Below are 21058 nucleotides of genomic sequence, written 5' to 3'. Positions count from 1 at the left end.
AGTTTTAAAAGTCTTTCATTCTTGTGTTATCGTTTAAAAAGCTATGATTTGCAACTATAAATTAAATCAAAATTGTTGGAAGTATCATTTCGATCTTTTTACCTTCATAATAGAGAGTTTAAGTTTTTCTATGTGGAACAATTGGGAATGGTGTACTAAGAAAAAATTATACAAGTCTGCTCACCTCTTTTTTCTTCTCTTCTCGTTGTATTTTCTCTTGTATTAGCTGGATTTATCTCACATCCAGAGTTAGAGGCAGAGTTAAGAAGACACAGATTTTTAGAATTAGTAAAGAAGAAGGAAATAAAGAGGACCATACTAACTTTTTTCCAAGGGTATATTTTCTATTAACTAAGTAGTATGCTTCTAACAAAGAAAATGAGACTTACAGAACCAAAGATATTTAGCATTAAAAAAGTCTGAATACTTGTATAGTATATTTTTAAAATTTTTCTTTTAGGAAGAAGAAAGGCGTATGGCATCTGTTGTAGCCAAAAAAGAGGAAGAAAAGAAGCGGGAAAGTCATAAGCAATCTTTGCTTAAGGTAATTAAGCATGTTTGTGTACCCATACTCACATACACTGAGGCTAGCTAGTTAGCTAGAAAAGTGGTTTCCAAACTTTGTAAAATTTTCATTTCTATCAGTAGAATGTTTTTTATAAACAAACATTCCTAAAACTTTTATAATTTACTACCTATAAACTTCTACCTTTGAAATATAATGCATATTGTAAAACATATACAAAAGCTAGAAATTTTAAAAGAAGGAGATAAAAAAATATAACAAATTATAATTTGTTTTCCACACTAGCACATCACCACTTACCCTTGTGGCATGTGCACTTCATTTTGGAAACCATTGTTAGTAGTGATTGTCATCTTTACTGATATATTTTAATAAGCTCTACTATATTTTTTTTAATGATAGCTTTTTATATTTAAAAATTTTGTCTGTTAGCTTCTCTGATACAGAAGTGGTTAAGACTTTGAGAAATTTAGGAATTAAAATTTGTTTTAAACTGGTTTCAAGTGATTTAACATATCAGATATTTCTTTCCTTAAGTAAAGTTTTCTTTTAAAATATTTTATATTAACATTATGAAGTATAATAAATTAAAATAGCTTAAAGTTTATAGTTTGTATTATGCTTTATACTATGTTCGACCTCAAGCTAAGGATATCATCCTGATGATCATTATACTTGTCTTATGTAGGTGCTTTTCTTTTTAAAATTAAAATGGCACTTAGAATTTTAAAAAAGTCTAGTAGGGATAAAAAATTGTGTATAATAAACTTGGAAAACAAAGGCACTTACCGTGGTGATGGAAATGTTGTATATCTCGATAGGAGTAGGGGTGATACAAGTATATGCATTTGTGGAAACTGATCAAAGAATACACATGAATCTGTGTGTTTTACTCAGTGAAAAGTACTCCTAAATAACAAAAAAGAAGAACAACTTGGTCCCAAGCTATCTCAGCGCCAAATTTCTACTTCAAAAGCAACTGTTACTCACTATGCTATAATTTTCCACCTGCTGTTATTTCTAACCTCCTGACACCTCCCTAACTTTTATGTTTTTTCTCATCCCATTAATTAGATGTGCCTAAATCCCCTCTGGACAACTCTACTTTTTTACTGATTTAGCCAATAGGATTTTAATCTCTTTTATGCTTGAATATCCATAAGTGTTGGCCAAAAACTTGGTTTATAAGAAATATAGCTGTAGGTAATATATTTTTAAATAAGTAGGAGCAAGATTTATCATTGTCAGATAATACTACTGGCAAACTTTCTGAATGGTTCATTTAGAAAAAGTAGTATTGTCTATCATGCTGCTGCTGCTGTCAGATACATAAGTGAGTGAATAAATAAATGAACTAACTAACTAAATAATGAATGAAAAAAATATACATAAGTGAGTGAATAAATAAATGAACTAACTAAATAATGAATGAAAAAAAATAGATAGATAGATAGACAGACAGACAGACAGACAGACTAAAGCTCTCGGACCTAAAGAACACTTGTATGAGCCCTGGAGCATGGGAAGGAAGAATAAGCAAAGAAACTCCATGGATGATTTAGCTCTAAGACTACTAGTGGAAGTAGAGCCTAGTACAGGCAGCAAACCACATTGGCCTCCTTTGGACTAAAAATGGTTTGTTATACACTCAATTTAGCTGCTTGTTACCATCATAATTTTTAGAAACGTTTCATTAAATTTTTAGCAAAATTTTTTTTTAATGTTTAGAAATTTTTTATGAAAACTTCAAAAAATAGCTAATGTTTCTCTTGAAGTCACTAAATAGGACTCTAATTATGAGGGTTACTTAGCTTTTATATTTTTAAATAAGTGGTAAAGCATGGGAAATCAGGGGACCTGGGTTCTAGCACTAGCTCAGAATCAGAGTCATGATACCAAAGACCCTCAGCATTTGCTGGGGATTGTTTCACATGACAGCGCATTATTGCTCATTAAGAAAATGGGGTGAGTGGTTGTGGAGGGACATGAAGAGTGCATAAACACATATCTTCTGCCTTGTTTTTTTTCTTTCTATTTTCCTTGTAACCTGGAAAATGAATGGAAGCGATAGTTATGGGATATAGTGGTGTGATATTGCTTGAACTATGAAGAATAGACTCAAGTGGCAGAGCTGAAATTTGGCACCTTCTAAAATAATTGTCACTTTAACACAGACTTGGCAATTCATTGCCATCTAGCTGTAGAAACACGATTGTAACTAATATGCCAAAGGCATCCATGATCATTAAACATAAACTTGGGGGGTACCCCCACTTCTGCCTTGCAGAATCTCTAGCCTTTCTTTTGCTTGCTCCACAAATATCTAGAGCCCTTATGTGTCGCCCTAGCCAGCCAGTGATTCCCACCTGACCCCAGGCTGCACTCCTGCTTTAAAATATGTCATCCCTTTTCTTGGACCCAGTAAAAATATCCATTCTCTTCGTCAACTTGGTATTGACCTGGTTTTAATAACCCAAGTAAAGGATGCATTAACTTTGGGATGGATATTTAAGAAAGTGTTTATACTTTCAGAATATCTTATTATAAATTTGTTAAAATACATAGTGATGTAAAGATATTTTGTGTCTTTTTTCTAAGCCCTGCTATATCTATATCATTAAGATTATTTCTTTCCACCAAACTCCAATCAGCCAGAAATACAAATGCATTGAGCCAGAATGACAGGCATCCTCCATTAACTCACTGCCCCTCCCTCCTTAAAGCAACCTTGGTAGCGAGGGAAAATAACAGCATTGCTTAGGTTAAGAGTTGGGTTTACCAGCCATCTGCGAATAACTGAAATAGAATTCCTTAAGGTAAGACACCTTTTTATTATAGATTGGGGGGTGGGGGTGGGAATTGTACAGTTAAACAACAGATTCCTACTTGCTTTGGATAAGGACTTCCATAAAATATCAAAAAGTCCCAGAAGTATATTCATATGAAGGATAACCCATTTAACTACCTAGACAAATTTGAAATACCAAGCCATAAAAAACATGCTAAAAACATTTTTAAAAACAGAAATAGAACTCTAAAAAAATTTACTTTTAATTACGCTTTGTTATCATTTTTTATTACTATCCAATGCCATTCTTACATGCTAAAATTTTTTAGATAACCAAGTGTAGGCAAAGAGGTGGAACTATAAATAGTTATTCTACACGTATATGTGCATTGAAAGGATGGGAAAGACCCTTCCTAACAGCCTACAGTGGCTCCAGAGGGAGCAGGTGAAGAAGGGTCAGTATCACACAGTGATTTTTGATTAGGTGACTGTGCTCTTAATAAAGAGGAAATGTAAAATGTCTTATTTTAGCTTTCTGGTCTAATTGACATGCCATTTTAAAATGTTAACTCTTGATAATAGAGACTTTACCAGAATAAAGCTGTTTTCCCCTACCATTTACGACATTTCTACCTAGCACAGCTTCTTTCAGTAGTTTAGATCTGCTTTCTCCACAGGTTTCTATGAGAGAATGGAGCCCCAGTGCCCTAATCAGTGGTTCTCAAAATGAGGTCCATTAGCAAACACCTGGGAGCTTGTTAGAAATGCAAATTCTTGAGTCCCACTTCAAAAATTAAATCATAATGGGGGGAGAGCTAGCAATTAGTATTTTAATAAGCTCTCCATGAGATTTGAGGCACTCTAAAGTTTGAGAACCACTACAGTTAAGGCATCCTTCTCATATAATGAATTAACTTCTTTTTTATTCACCTAGGATGGTACTAGTTACCTAGAAACCGAGTAAAATTTCTTTTTGTAGTCTATGTATAATTATTAATTTTCAGACATTGTGATTTACACTGTGAAGCTTAGAACATTGATCAATCCCTCTCCTTTCCTTTCTGCCTAGATTATTCCACCATATTAGTCCTCATTATTGGGTAGTAAAATTAATTATTTTTTTTTCTTGCTATGTTTAAACACAAAGCCATGTACATTTCTGTCGAATTAAAATTTCAGATAACACTCAAGTATATCAATTTCTGTTAAACTATCAGATAGTAAATTTTCACATCTCCAATGGGAGTAATTATTGTTTGTATATATTTTTTTCTTTAAGGATGATAGACTATTATTGGGATGTTTGAATACACAAGATAAATAAAGGCCACTTGTAATTTGTTTTAGAATACAAATTTGGTAGCTACTTTTAAGGAATAGACTCCTTTTAAAAGTGTGATAAGTAGTACAAACAATATGCTCCTTGGATATACTCTCCTGCTACAAAGATTGCATTATGTAACACTTGTCACAATGAACTTTTTCACAGGAGAAGAAAAGGTTAACAATTAACAATGTAGCTCGAAAGTGGGACTTGCAACAACATCGAATAACCAATATTGCTATAAATCAAGATAGAAAAGATTCTGACTCTCCTTCTCAGGACCCCTGTCAGATCGATGGAAGCACCACCTCTGCATTTCCAGAGGAAACAGGGTACGTAATAGTATTCTTTCCAGATACTAGTCTTTGGAGAACTGAATTTGAAGTAGAAATAGGAAGCCATTTCTCATATAATTATTTAAAAATAGTTTTCTTAAGAAAGCCTACTGAAATTAGAAACTTAAGTTTAAAAGTTAAAATGAAACTGTTTTAAAAAAATAAGCTGACCCCTGATTTAAAAAACCTTCTGTGGTTTCCTATTTGTCATAGGAAAAACAAATCTAGATTACTTAATACAGCCTATGAGGCCTTCTACCCACCTCACCTATTTTTCCCCATTCTGTGGTGCAGCCTCAGTGACTTTCGGTTCAGTTACTTCCTACCTCAGAACCTTTCTTTTGGAAACAGTTGTATTGTCCCCTGACACTTCTCTGTCCTACTTTCCTTACCCTCCCTACTAACTTCGACCCATATATATTTTTTAAATTATAAATAAACCATAAAGATATGTATGCTTTATGTCCCTCTAATTCACTTGATTCCAATGTGCTTTCTTCAGAGGAAGAGATATGTGCAAAGTCTGAATAGTATACTCAGATTTGCTCATAAACCAGGGGATATGTATTATGTAACACAACCGTCATAGAAGAAAAGAGGTTTGAGCCACAGGAATAGACAGATATTATAGAACACAACTGGAATAGTTATTCAGATTTTATGCCAAATTGATTACTAGTATGAGTTAAGGAGTAAGACTTTGTGCTGGCTGCTGGAGACACAACAGAGGTCAAGACAATCGGGACTCTTTTCCTCTTAGAGCTGAAATTCTAGTGGGAAAAACAGATAGGAAACAACTAATTACCCATGCCTTACTTAATTATGGTAATGCTCAGTGCTAAGAAGGCAAAGTTGAGTGAGCTGAGCTGAGAGATAAAAGAAGTATCTGATCTAGTCTAATCTCCAGGAAGTAGTTAAGGAAGGCTTTTCAGGGAATGTGAGGTTTACAGGATTGACATTCTTAAGATAATAAATCATCACTTTAAAAATCATTTTCTCAGGTCTTGTTTGGTATCCAGAGGGAGCTAACTAGGGAAGTGTTGAAAGATTGAAGGAAAATTCTGAGGAACTAAATGTGGTTAGAGTCCAAGAAATTATAGCAACTGTAGTCTGAATTGTCAAGTGAGTATTCCAGGAACACAGAGTAGCTAGGTATCACAGTAAAAAAGATAAATGTCTGATAAAGAATGTGATAAAGGATCAAAGATAAGGAGTAAAAAATTCAAGTATAACAACGAAAGAAAACAACGATGGGTCATATGGTCTAAGCTAGATTCTTAAGGAGTTAAAAATCTGCCAACACATTGGGAGAAAATTTAGTATTTCTGGGACTGGAAGTCTAAATGAAATTGAAGATGAGAAGTATATGAAGTAAGAAGGTTAATAGTGAGCTGGAATTGGGAGAATTTATGGTCAAAGTAAGTTTTTGAAGTTGAAGATTTTAGAGGTGGAACATACCAAAGTAATGACAATGTTAAGAGCAATTGGAGGCCATTGTTGCGGCTTTGGGAGTGGGTTGACAAGAGAAGTAGTAGTGAAAGTCAACAGAGGAAGGAGGATCAGTTGCAGTTATTACTGTAAACACTGAAGTTGCTGATGGTAGCACTAGGTGTGGAACCAGGGGCCAAAGTATTCAACATTCACCAGCCTTATCTCCTTTTGATCTCAGCCATGCATTCTATGCTCTTGTTACAGGGATATTTACTGTTTAGGTTTTACTAGTGTGAGCAGCTACAGTGAATGCAAGAATGTGTTTGTTTGTTTTATTTATTGAAGTGGTTAATAACATTGGTTAATCAAGAATGTGTTTGTTTGTTTTATTTATTGAAGTGACATCGGTTAATAAAATTACATAAGTTTCAAGTGTACAATTCTATAATACATCATCTGTATGTTCCATTGTGTGTTCACCACCCAAAGTCAAATCTCCTTTACCCTTTTCTACTTCCCCCACCCCCTTTCCCTCTGGTAACCACCATACTGTTCTCTGCGTCTATAAGTTTTTATTTGTTTGCTTCTCTTGTTTGTTCATTTGTTGCTTTCAGTTTTATATCCCATATGTGAGTGAAATCATATGGTTCTTGACTTTTTCCACCTGACTTATTTCTCTTAGCATGATACTCTCAGGATCCATTCATGTTGTCACAAACGCCAGTATTTCATTTTTTATTATGGCTGAGTAATATTCCATTGTATATAAGTACCACATCTTCCTTATCCAAACATCTACTGAAGGACGTTTCAGTTGTTTCCATGTCTTGGCCACCGTGAATAATGCCACTATGAACATAGGAGTACATATATCTTTACAAATAAATATTTTCAAATTTTGGGGGTAGATACCCAGAAGAGCAATTGCTGAGTCATATGGTAATTCTTTTCTTAATTCTTTGAGGACCCTCCCTCCATACTGTTTCCCATAGTGGCTGTACCAGTTTACATTCCCACCAGTAGTATATGAGGGTTCCTTTTTCCCCGCAACCTCTCTAACACTTGTTATTACTTGTTTTGTTGATAACAACCATGCTCACAGGTATGAGATAGTTCTCATTGTGGTTTTGATTTGCATTTCCCTAATAGCTAGCAAAGTCAAGCATCTTTTCATGTATTTGTTGGTCATCTGTATGTCTCTTTGGGAGCAGAGTCTGTTCATGTCCTCTTCCTATTTTTTAATTGGATGCTTTGTCTTTTGTTTTTTGTTGTTGTTAAGTTGTATAAGTTTTTTATATATTTTGGATATTAACCCCTTATCAGAGGTGTTGTTCGTGAATAACTTCTCTCATTTGATTGGTTATCTTTTTGTTTTGTTGATGGTTTCTTTTTCAGTGCAGAAGCCTTTTAGTTTGATATAATTGCATTCATTTAATTTTGCTTTTACTTCTGTTGCCTTTGAGGTCAAATTCATAAAATTCTCTCTAAGACCGAGGGCTATAAGTCTAGTACCTATGTTTTCATCTATGTATTTTATTATTTCAGGTCTTATATTTAGGTCTTTGATCCATTTTGAGTTAATTTTTGTGTATGGTAAAAAATAGCGGTCTAGTTTCATTTTTTTTTTCTTTGCATATGGCTTTCCAATTTTTCCAGTACTATTTGTTGAAGAGGCTTTAATTCTTCCATTGTATATTTTTGGTTCTTTTGTCAAAAATTATTTCCCCATATATATGTGGGTTTATTTGGGGGCTCTCGGTTCTGTTCAATTGGTTAATGTGTCTGTTTTTCTGCCAATTTCATGCTGTTTTTGTTATTGTCTCTTTGTAGTATAATTTGAAGACAGAGAGTGTGATACCTCTGGTTTGGTTCTTTTATCTTGGGTTTGCTTTGGCTATTCAGGGTCTTTTGTGGTTCCATGCAAATCTATTGATTTTTTGTTGTTGTTGTTCTATTTCTTTAAAAAATGCCATTTGGCTTTGATGTGGATTGCATTAAATCTGTATATTGCTTTGGGTAATATACAGATTTGGCCATTTTAACTATGCTGATTCTTCCAATCCATGAACATGGACTATCTTTCCATTTCTTTGTGTGTTCTTCAAATTATTTTCATAATATCTTGTAGTTTTCAGTGTATAGGTCCTTTGCATGCTTTGGTAAGTTTATTTCTAGGTATTTTATTCTTTTTGTTATAATTGCAAAGTAATTTTCTCATTTCTTTTTCTGAAATTTTATTGTACTTATAAAGGAATGCAATGGATTTTTGTACATTGCTTTTGTATCCTGCAACTTTACTGTATTTGTTTATTGTTTCTAATTATTTTTCGGTTTAGTCTTTAGAGTTTTCTGTATAAAGAATCATATCATCTGCAAAAAGAAACAGTATGACTTTTTAGATGCCTTTTATTTCTTTCTCTTGCCTGATTGCTCTGGCTGGAACTTCCGGTACTCTGTTGAATAACAGTGGTGAGAGTGAGCATCCTTGTCTTATTCCTGATCTTAGAGGAAAAGCTTTCAGTTTTTCACCATTGAGTATGATATTAGCTGAAAGTTTATTATATATGACCTTTATTATGTTAAGATACTTTACTTTTATACATATTTTATTGAATTTTAATCAAATGGATATCTATCTCAAATGTTTTCTCCGCATCTATTGATATGATCATATTATTTTTATGCTTTATTTTATTAATGTAATATATCACATTAATCAATTTGTATATGTTGAACCATCTTTGCACCCATGGAATGAACCCTACTTGATGGTGATGTGTTATCTTTTTAATGTATTGTTGTATTCAACTTTCCAATATTTCGTTTAGAATTTTTCATTTGTATTAATCAGAGATATTCATCTGTAGTTTTCTTTTATTTTGTTTGTATTATCCTTGCCAGGTTTTGGTATCAGAGTAATGTTGGCCTCATTAAATGAATTAGGAAGTATTCCCTCTTCTTTAATTTTTGAAAGAGTTTGAGAAAGGTAGGTATTAAATCTTTTTATGTTTGGTAGAATTCATTAGTGAAGTTGTTGGGCCCTGGACTTTTACTTTTGGGAAAGTTTTTGATGATTGTTTCAATTGCCTTACTGTTGATCAGTCTATTTAGATTTTTCAGTTCTTCATGATTCAGTCTGGGGAGGTTATGCATTTCTAAAAACTTGTCCATTTCTTCTAGGTTATTGAATTTGGTGGCATATAGTCTTTCATAATATTCTTGTATGACCCTTTGTATTTCTGTGGTATCCATCATAACTTCTCTTTTATTTCTGATTTTTTTATTTGAATCTTTTGTCTTTTTTCCATAGTAAGTCTAGCCAAAGGTTTATCAAGAGGACAATACATCAGCAAGGCATAACACATCAATGTATATGCACCCAATCAGGGAGCACCAAACATAAAAAGCAACTACTAACAGAACTAAAGAGAAACTGACAAGAACATATTATAGTAGGGGACCTAAATACCCTGTTGACAGCTATAGGTAGTTCATTCAAAAAGAAAATCAATAAGGAAATATCGGCCTTAAATGACACATTAGACCAAATGGATATAATCAACATTTATAGAACCTTTCTCCCCAGAACACCAGATTATCCATTCTTCTTTAGTACATGTGGAACATTCTCAAAGATAAACCATATGTTGGGACACAAAATTGGCCTCAACAAATTTAAGAAGACTGAAATCATACCAAGCATATTCTCTGACCACGATGCTTTGAAATTAGATATCAACTGCAAAAAGAAAGCAGGAAGTGGAGATTAAACAACATGCTACTAAACAATGACTGGGTCAAAAAAAGAAATAAAGGATCAAAAAATACATTGAGATGAATGAGAATGACAATACAACATATCAAAACTTTCAGGATACAGCAAAAGCAGTAATAAGAGGGAAGTTTATAGCATTACAGGCCTATCTCAAGAAACAAGAAAAATCCCAAATAACCTATCATTACATCTTAAAGAACTAGAAAAAAAAGAACAAATGAAGCCTAAAGTCAGAAGAAGGACAGAAATAATGAAAATTAGAGCAGAATTAAATGAAATAGAGAACAAAAAGATAATAGGAAAAAATTAATGCAACCAAGAGCTAGTTCTTTGAAAAGATTAATAAAAGTGTCTTTGTTTATTAATTGACTCTTTTACCTGGCAAAACTATCTCTGATAAGTGGATTCTAGTCTATTAATGTGACTTTACACTATTTAAGCAGCATATGGCCAAAAATTCTGTGACCCTCTAAAATAATTTAAAATTATAGTCTTCACTTTTATGGTCTCAAAAACAAGCAATCAGTACCAAGAGGAAGAGGAAGTATCTGTTGTGCAAATAGTTGTGCCTTGTAGTTACTGCCAAGAGTTTCAGAATTTTTATTAGGAATTCCACAAAATCAGAGGCTTTTTAAGCAGGGAGCACAAAGGAAGAGTTTGGGAGAGATGGGAAAAGTGATGTATGGGTTCAATGAAGAGGGTGTGGAGAGCATTAACTGAAACATTAGGAAAGGGATCCACAATTTCTGGCAAAATATTTAGCTTCTACCGATGTAAGTTCAAAGTGCCATGGAGACACCATTACATTATCTTGGTCTGACCCTTTTTAATGACTTAAAAACTATTAAATCAAGGAGGCTTTATATTTATATATGAAGCTGGAGAAAGAAAACTTTAGAGATAGTGAATTATTATTGATGAAGACTATAATACAAAATAGGTTACTTATAACTTCTGGTTGTAGATATATTCTCTACTTTGTGTTTTACAGACGCCTATAAAATCTCTTATATCAGAAAGGTAGAAATATTTCTAAAATATTATACCTTGTATATGCCTACACCAGGGCTCTTAACCAGAAGATCCAGATTGACTTTGAACTTTATGTCCTTATTTTACTTGAACTCTCCACACCATTTGACATAGTTGATAGTCTTCATTGTTGAAAGGCTCTTTGCATTGACTTTCTTGATAACACATTCACCTGATTTTCCTTTTACCAGTGTGGCAACTTTTCTTTTTCAGGTGTTTCTTGCTGACTCCTTTTATACCAAACCTCTAAATATGTATTATGCTATTTCTTGATTCATAAGATTTAAGTATAATTTTTGCTATAATAGATGAGAATTTGGCTCATCACTTTCTCTCTTCCCAATACTATATACCTATAATTCTTTCACTGGTTAACTTTCATAATATACGGTTAAACCTGTTTCTTGTTCTATCTGCTATAGATAGTAGCTGTCAAGTCTGCACTGTGCAAGAGAAGTTTATCCTTTTTACTCCTCCTCCCACCTTTTCACATTGCAGCTGCTTCAGCCATACTTTTCTAATTTCCCTTGTGATTTCTTTCTTGACCCACTGATTGTTTAAGAGTATGTTGTTTAATTTCCTCATATTTGTGAATTTTCCACATTCCTTCTGTTATTGATTTCGAGTTTCATTCCACTGTGTTCTGAAGATGTTTCATGTGAGTTCAGTCTTTCATAATTTATTGAGACTTGTTTTGTGGCTTAACATATGGTCGGTCCTAAAGAATGTTCCATGTGACTTGAAAAGAATGCATAATCTAACTGTTGTTGAGTAAAGTCTTCTATATATGTCTGTTAGATCTAGTTGGTTTATAGTGCTCTTCAAGTCTTTAATTTCCTTATTGATCTTCTGCCCTGTTACTCTATCCATTACTGAAAATAGGGTATTGAAGTCTCTAACTATTATTGTAGAACTGTTTCTCCCATCAGTTTTGCTTCATGTATTTTGGGTAGTAAGTGTACATATGCTTATAATTGTTACACCTTCCTGATAGATTGACCTTTTTATCAATATAAGATGTTCTTTTATGTCTCTTGTAACAATTTTTGATATAGCACCTATTTTGACTGATACTAGTGGCCATTCCAGCTCACTTTTGGTTATTGTTTGGATGGAATATCTTTTCCCATTCTTTCAATTTTAATATGCTTGTATCTTTTTATCTTGTAGATGGCAGATAGTTGAATCATGTTTTTTAAATCAATTCTGCTAATATCTGCCTTTTAGCTGGAGAATTTAATCAAATCCTGTTGAGAAAGGACTATTTCTGTCATTTTGCTATTTGTTTTATGTCTGTTATGTATCTTTGTTTGTTCCTCAGTTCTTCCATTACTTTTTTCTTTTGTGTTTAATTGATTGTTTAGTGTACCGTTTTGATTCCCTTCTCATTTTTTGTTATTTTCTTAATTATCACCCTGAAGATTACAATTAACATCTTAATTTATAACAGTTTAGTTTGCATTAATACCAACTTGGTTGCAGTACTACAAAAGCTTTGTTTATATATAACTCCACCCCCTTTATGTTGTTTTTGTCACAGATTTCATCTTTATACATGTCCGTGCACATTAACATAGATTTATAATTATTATTATTTTATGCATTTATCTATTAAAACATGTTATAAAAAGGAGCTATCAATGAAAAATATAGTGATACTGGCTTTTATTTTTACCTGTGTAATTACTTTTCCTGGTATTTTTTATTTTTCATATGGCTTTGAGTTATTCTCCAGTGTTCTCTTATTTCAGTCAAAAGGAGGACTACTTTATCATTTCTTGTAGGGCAGGTATACTAGCAGTGAATTCTCACAGCTTTAGTTTATCTATCTAGGAATGTCTTGATGTCTCCCTTATTTTTGAAGTATAGTTTTGCTGGACATAGAATTCTTGGTTGACAATTTTTTTCTTTCAGTACTTGATTGACAGTCATTCTATTGCCTTCAGCCCTCAGTGGTTTCTAACGAGAAATTAGATGTTAATCTTCTTGAGGATCCCTTGTATATAACCATTCACTTCTCTCTCGCTGCCTTCAAGATTCTTTGTTCTTCAGCAGTTAGAGGTGATTGCCTAGGGTCTTCTCAGGTCTTTTCTGAGCATGTGTCCAGCCCTGGACATGAATGTGGCATGCTGGATTCCCTGAAATATACAGGAGTTTCTCAAAGCCCTTATTTCCCCAAGTATCTCCTTCCTCAGCCTCTTCTTCCTCAGGATTTTTTTTGTTTTTTTTGTCTGTCATTATTTGTCACATGTGGTAGCAGCTTATACATTTTTGCCTTCAAATGCTTTTAACAAATGTAACCCAGGAAGCCACCTCAGTTATGAGGAAGCTTTGAGGCAGGTCAGAAAAAGGCAAGCCCTTGAGTTGGCTCTTCAGGGAGCCACTAAGCATGTCAAAACACACAACCATAATTTTTTGAGAGTAGGCTATGTATTACTTCCTCTGGTACCAGCAACCTACACAAAGAATGTGGGCTGCCATCTTCAAGGCTACCACTGAGCTGGGGAGTAGGAGATGGTAACAGAGTAAGCTAAAATGGCACCGAACTCTCTTATTGAAATTCAGCATTGTTTTCTTAAGCATTCTCTTGGTCGTTGTAATTTGGGGCAGTTAGATTCCAGAATTCTGAAAAAATTGATTCTGGCAGTTTTTGCTAGCATATTAGTTGCTTTTATAGAGGGATGGAGTTTTGGAGTTCCCTACTGTATTGTTTTCTCTTCTTTGGAACTCTAATTTTGCTATATTCTATAAGCTATGCTTTTTCATTTCGAGATCAAGATAATGTCTATCTGTTCTAGAATCATAATATTTGTCAGTTAACATCTTCTAAAGATTGAAAACTAGGAAACAGTGTTTTAGTTTCTGTGGTTTTGCAACTCATGTAACTATTTTTAGGTGAGAGTTAAGTAGTGTACCATGACTATATCTCATTTTCTGCTTCCTAAACTACTCAAAACTAATCTTTGAATTCAAATAATCCCTCCCCCTTAATTACACTTCAAAAGTTGTTCAAAATCATACCATACTTTAGTTTGCTTCATATATGAACCATTCCTTTCTTACATAGTTTGTATTTATCTGGGGTTTCTTATTGCCTGTCTTTTTTTAATTGAACAAAAAACTTGTGCTGCCTTTACTACATTCCAATTTCTTTGAACTTCTTATTTATCTTCTTGAAGCCAACTATCTCCCTGACCTAATTTAGCCTCCCTGACTTAAATGATCTCAATATTTTCTTTATTATTTTATATCATATTACTAGTAGCTTTTGTTTTTTTCTTTTTAATCTTTTAACAATAATTTTAAAATGTCATTGCTGCTGTATCATTAATGTAAGAGTTCTTTTCTTACATTATGTTTCTTTCTCATATCCTCAAGTAATTCTGGCCTCTCAAACTCTAGATGGTAGAGTTGCTTTGATTTTGGTACTGGGTCCTCTTCTCACTCTCTGCTTTACCCCTAAACAATTTCACATATGTCTTTGACTTTAAGTACCATTTATATTTTGAAGATACCAATATGTATACCTTTCCTTTTATGGTTTACCCGCTTAGACTGTGTTTAAGGAAAAAATATCTTCTACTACAGTGAGATTATAAAAATATTCTCCCATTTTGTCTTTCTAATGGGTTAAAATTTGGCCTTTCATAGTTTAGTCTTTATTACACCTGGAATTGATTTTTAAGTTTGAGATTAAAATCTGATTTGTTTGTTTCATTGTAGGAATAACCAGTTGCCCTAGTATTATTTATTAATTGTTCTTTCTTTTCTCTGCTGATCTGCAGTGCCACTCTGCCTGTTTTATTGGCAGTGGGAGAAGTAGATAGTAAGATCCTTTTATAGATCTTCAGTTAATGTTCCTGTGTTCAGTCCCACTTCTCACTCCCATCTTCCATCATATCTACTGTTCTTTCCTTTCCAAAGCTCTACTGGGCATGTTAGCTGCCATCTTTGTTCTTGTCACCAGTGCGTTGTCAAAGCTATAGCTTCTTTTGTCCTTCATCATCACTCAACATTCTTCACTTTCTAGCTTTTAGAAATTTGCTGAAACTTTTTGCTGCAGGTTGTCCCCCCACTTTGTACTTGTTGTGGTGGGTTTATACCATTTTAATTACTAATGGGGTCTCAGAGGGAGAGGTTTCAAACACATGTACTACTTTATCTGAAAATACCAAGCAAAATGTTTTAAATATTATAAGTTGTATTACTACATTATCTGTAAGCCTTTAAAAATATAATTAAATTTCATCTTTCTAGAATGATATAAGCGTGACTCTTTTTGAATGTAGAAAGCAAGTCAAAGGGCCACAAAGTTTCTTCCTTGGGATTCTGATTTGTTTTTTAATATGACATAAGGTATTCTATTTTTAACAATCCCATTTATAGTCTGTAGTATTTCATAATGCCAAAAAGGTGGCTGATTCTTGCATTACAATGTCTGTAACCTTTGGCTTATGGGTGTGTAACTAAATGCCTGGAAACAAGTATCCATGAAAAAATTATGGGCACATAAAGGGAAGAAACTCCATAAAACCTTGCTATATCCCATTAATGATTTCACTGTTCACTGTACTTGGGACAGCTCTACAGTAAAATGACATATTGCAGGTTTCTTTCCCCTGCCAGAAATGGGAAAGTACTTGGTGTAATGTTTTTTTTTTGCTTACATTGGATGCATGCAGTGAAGCTGGTTTATTTTTGGTCATTTCCTGTCTATGAACACTGTGGTATTTTAGCCAATAATACTATAATAAAATATAATGCATAAAATGAATTTCCACACCTATGAATGTTGTAATAGAAATTCATAAAATACATTATTACAGGAATCAGCACCACTTATTCATTGGGAAAATAATCTTTGGAAATATTTTAAGTCTTTCTGTTTTAGCCTGTTATAGAAAATCTAAAGTTATTTTTAAAACAAACCAAAAGAACCCATAACCCTCTGAAATATTGTCTTTTTTCCATTTAGGCATTTAAGAGTATATTCTCCATTTAGCCTGGCTTTCAGGGACTCATTACTTTTTTTTTACATTAAGATAATCATCCTGTACTTTGTTAAGTATATAACTATCTAATCACTGTGTTGTACAACTGAAATAAATACAATATTGTTTGTCAACTGTAATTGAAAAATAAATTTAAAACTATATGTAAATTAGTCACCTTATCTTGCAGTAATCATGAAGGCATAACATTTTTTCTGATTCATTCTTATATAAAAGTTGAGTTGAATAAATGAAAGTTTGAACTTATAATTAACCACTAACGATCTTGAAGAGAATGCCTATTTGATGGCAGACTGCCTAGTGTTACGTAAATAATGTTTGAGTTGGGAAATATCCATGGAATTGTATTGGCCTTCATTGGAAAACAAATTTTAAAGCATGGATCTTCCATAGAAGAAAACCACATTTCTTAGAGCATAAATTTAGACTAGGTGGGTAGAAAACTGGGCCAGGTAACCCAGTCACCTACTCTAAAACATTTGAATTGCACTTGATTCCTTCCTGTCCTGCAGTCCCCACAATCGAGTAAGTCCTACTTTTATTTTCTCTAAAATATCTGGTATATTTATGTTCTTTTCTTTTATTAATAATAATCACTAAACTACATTGAGGTAAGCATGAAGTACAGTTTAAGATATGATTTCTAGTCTCCATAACAACTCTGAAAAAATATGTATTATGATCACCATTACATACAAGGAAACTGAAACTACAAAGAAATTAAATAACTTGCCCCAAAAGTCATTTGTTTATCAATGGCATATCTAGGATTTGAACTAAGGTCTTTCTGGTTTTCTGTCAATGCTATTTCTACAACACCATGCTCTTTTTGGTTATGCTTTTATATGGTCTAGTTGATACTATTGCACTAATTTTCCTACTAATCTCCATTCATTCAACCTCTCCTTCCTATGTTCTCCACAAAATTGACCAACTTACCTGTCTCAAATGGATCTTTGAGGCTAGAGAACATAATCTTATTCATCTTTGTATCCCCAGCACCAGCACCTAGCTCTATGCATGGCACATTGTAGGTGCTTAAAAACTTGTGTTGAATATGATCGTATCATTTTTTTATTCAAAAATTGTTTTCTACTCCTCAAACTTTTTGGATGAAATATGATTTTTAGCTTCATCTTCAGCTACTACTCTCCACATATATTTTAGTATTCCAGCCATATCGAAATTGTTCTTAACTGAAAGTGTACATAATTAGGCTTCTATGCCTTTCTTCATTCTGTTTTTCTTACCCAAAATACATTGCTCTTTTACTTGTGATATAATTCTACTATTCATCTTTCAAGGACCAGTTCAAATACTACCTCCTTTTGAAACTTGATTTCTCCCTTTTAGAAGAATTAGTCATTTCTTCCTCTGTATTTCCATAGTTTATCATTTAAATATTCATTATATGACAATAAGAGTATTTTATATTAGAGTTAATGTATATATTTATCTTGCTTTCCACCCTCCATTCAGAGTAGAAGTTCTTTAAGGACAAATAAGTCTTAATTTGTTGTTTTAATTTTAGTACCTACTACAATACCTAACACATAATGAACTCTTCAGATTAACCTATTTGTTTAATGAAGTTGAGGTCTTTTTTTTTTTTTAGAAATTATATCCCATGTGTTTATTAAATTAATTGCAGAGTATGATTAGAGCATTTATATTTCTGGAACTATAGCCCAATAAAAGTGAAGAAAAATTTTGATCTAAAAACTTGTACATGATTTCTATATTGTTTGTCCTTATTAATACAGATGATTTAGTTGCCTGTACCACAATTGTTAGGATATATATAATGCCCGGTATATAGTGGGCTTTCAGCAAATGTTTGGTGAATAAATGAATGAATGAACAAATAAAATAATACGCATGTATGTATGACTAAAAAGACCTGGACATATTTTGAAACATGCAAGGAAAACTGAAAGGACAATCCCCAACATAGAGACATTGATTAGCAAACTTTCTAAGTTATTTTTTTGTGGAAACCAGAGCATACCTTCCCTGAAGAGCATGTTCCTCTGTTCCATATTGGCCAGAGGCTAAACTTAAGCCTCATTCAGAAAATAACTGATGTAGATTAAGTATTAAACGACTTATTTAACAAGTGCTGTATTTCATATTGAGAAGGATAAACCTGCCTACAGCCCAGCAAACTTGCCATTTGTTTTTACGAATGTCCGTGTGAGATCTATAAATATTGGAGATTACTTCTGCTTTGTTTTGTAACTATATAACTGTTCTGCTGAGTCTTGGCTTGCTTATAATTTCACTTATTTTCCCAACAGTTTGCTCGACAAACCTTTAAGCAAAATAAATAATCCCTTTCTGATAGTAAGCTTTTATGGTTTATATTCTTAAACTTTTAATCATATGGAAAAAGAAAAGCAAGACACTTACAAATATATGGTATTAAACAACACCACTTCTCAATGGATTTATTCATGTTTTTGGTATATAGCTCTGATTTCCCATTATTTTTACATTAAAACAAACTTCTTTTGCTTGGTATCATGGCCATCAGGCATCACTTGACCTTACCTCTTCATTATTTGTCATTGCCTTACCTGAGAAAACTTCTTGTTAACCCGATCTGTGTCTATATCACTGATTCTATCCTTTCGATCAAACCACAGTTTATGGTTGGGAATCCTTCATAAGATTCACTAGATATTCATAGAAAAGCTTCGTAATTGTCTCGTTTCATTAATTCACTTAAGAAATATCTATTGAGCACAACATGTGCCAGTAGCTGTGCTAGATGCTGGACCTACTACAGTAATATTACCAAGTTCAAGCCCTCGAAGATCACGATGTTTAGTGAGAGAGACAGACAAGTAAATAGGTAACTGCACTGTAAGATAGGAAGTGCTAAAACAGAGGTATGCTCCCTTTTTATCGAACCTTCTTTGTTTTAGTGGCAATGAAATGTAGCTCCTGTCCTTTCTTTTATTCCAGAAATGATTTTGTGCTCTACATAGCTCCACACAAAGCTATTACACAAAGCACAATGTAATGAACTCTTAATTCTCATTTTTGTTCCATTATCTGCCTTACTTCTATCGGGTTATCATTTAAGATTATTCATATACTACTGCCCATTGAGTGTTTGATTATTGTCAGATGACAATCAGTGTCTTAAGCACTAGTCTAGCAGAAATCAAGCCTTTTTATATTTTCCTAGTTGCATATTCACTTGTTGACTGATGTTGACTGATGTTATTATGCAGCTTGTTATTGTATAGACAAATGTTACAGATTAACTGGTGCCTCTGAAATACGTTCATGTAAGTCTAGTAAACTGTGATAAACCAATAGGGTGATGGTTTGTCAGTCTTATCTCACAACATCAGCATTATAAAAATTTTGAAGATCTTTACTAATATGATCATTCAACATTCATTGTGAAAATCCCATTACTAAGACCCAGAATCCCCAAAGATAAGGAAAGATAGTCTTTAGCCTCGAGGAACTCACTATCTGATAGAGAAAGCAAAATTATAAACATGTAATTATGATGCAGTATAAGAAGTGATGTATTGGAGGAGTGTACAGAAGTCCACAGGAGCACAAAGGAGAGCAAAGCATTAGTATTAGTAAAGGCAAATAAATGCTGTCTGGATGAAAACACATGGACCAAAGCCAAGCATTGTTTGTGTTTTGAGACTGAGTAAAATAAATAGTTATGTCTCTATTCACAAATCAGAAAATTTGAGTTGGATCAAGCTATTTCTTTTCTTCTCTGGCTGTCATTTAGGTAACCTTTACAGAAAATGTGGCTCCTACTTTGGAAATAATAACTGTTAAATTGAGGAGGATATGTGAAGTAATTTTGTGTACAAATATATTGTATATACATATTTATGCATATATATGTACTATATATAATATAGAGTAAATAGTGGGTTGTTTTTTATCATTTCTTATTTCAAAATGAGGAAATGATTAATTTTACTGCTTATAATTATAGTATACATGTATACAATTTCAAACAACACCGAAGTATTCAAAAATAGAAAGTCAAAGTTACTCCTTAATCCAACTTCTGAGAGATAAACTATTGTTAATAGTTAATTTATGTCTTCCCAAGTGTTTTATAAACATACTTTTGTGTTTTGTGGTTCTTGATATAGAAATGGTGTTTTATAAAATGTGGTGTTTTTTTTTTCAGCCAGACAATGGAATGCTTTATAGATTAGGAAAACTTATTTGTATTGACATGAAAGATATCCATGATACATTTAATGGAATGCAGTCAGCATTAATGTAATGCCTAGGTGTAGAGCCAAAGGGGAGAAAGAGCAATCAGGGAGATCATTTCATAAACCATACAAATGTCTAACCAATGTGCTGTATACTTGAAGCTAATAATAAAATAAAATAAAAAAGGATTGTTTTAAAATTAAATGTCAACTATCGTTCATTGACATAAGTAATCTGGGTAAAAAGGTGGGTTTTTTTATTCATATGTGTCTCTTTTTGAATTAAAATATATGACTGGAAGAATATAAAACTTCCAGATATTCCATTAAAAATTAGTCTTTGGGGCTCTGGGTTTAATTATTGAAATGAAAAAGTGAATACAGAATTTCAAATACCTTTCCCACCAGGTCTTTATACTCTCTTATTTACTTTGCATGATAAGACGATCATTTAAAATTGTACATTGGGTTTTCCAGATCTCTGGACTCAGTGCTCACCAATACTTTACAAGATTTATCTGAAACAGACTCATACCTTGTCGAAGTGGATGGGGACACACTTTCCCTGTATGGCTCAGGAGCACTGGAATCTCTAGATCGGAACTGGAGCGTTCAAACAGCAGG

The 21058-nt window shown here is 33.1% G+C and overlaps 1 protein-coding gene across 1 annotated transcript in view; it reads left to right on the top strand.

Annotated features, from left to right (window-relative positions):
• Positions 1 to 21058, top strand: part of LRRC49 (leucine rich repeat containing 49) — a 128023-nt gene that overhangs the window by 90387 nt on the left and 16578 nt on the right. The window contains 3 exon segments of the mRNA XM_015597741.2: positions 461 to 544; positions 4804 to 4970; positions 20912 to 21058. The exon segment at positions 20912 to 21058 is cut by the window's right edge and continues 7 nt beyond it. Coding sequence (XP_015453227.1) covers positions 461 to 544; positions 4804 to 4970; positions 20912 to 21058 — 398 coding nt within the window.

Source organism: Pteropus alecto, unplaced genomic scaffold (assembly GCF_000325575.1).
Source record: "Pteropus alecto unplaced genomic scaffold, ASM32557v1 scaffold38, whole genome shotgun sequence".
Lineage (NCBI taxonomy): Eukaryota > Metazoa > Chordata > Mammalia > Chiroptera > Pteropodidae > Pteropus > Pteropus alecto.
Note: the sequence above shows the minus strand (reverse complement) of the source record. Positions and strands in the feature narration are given on the sequence as shown.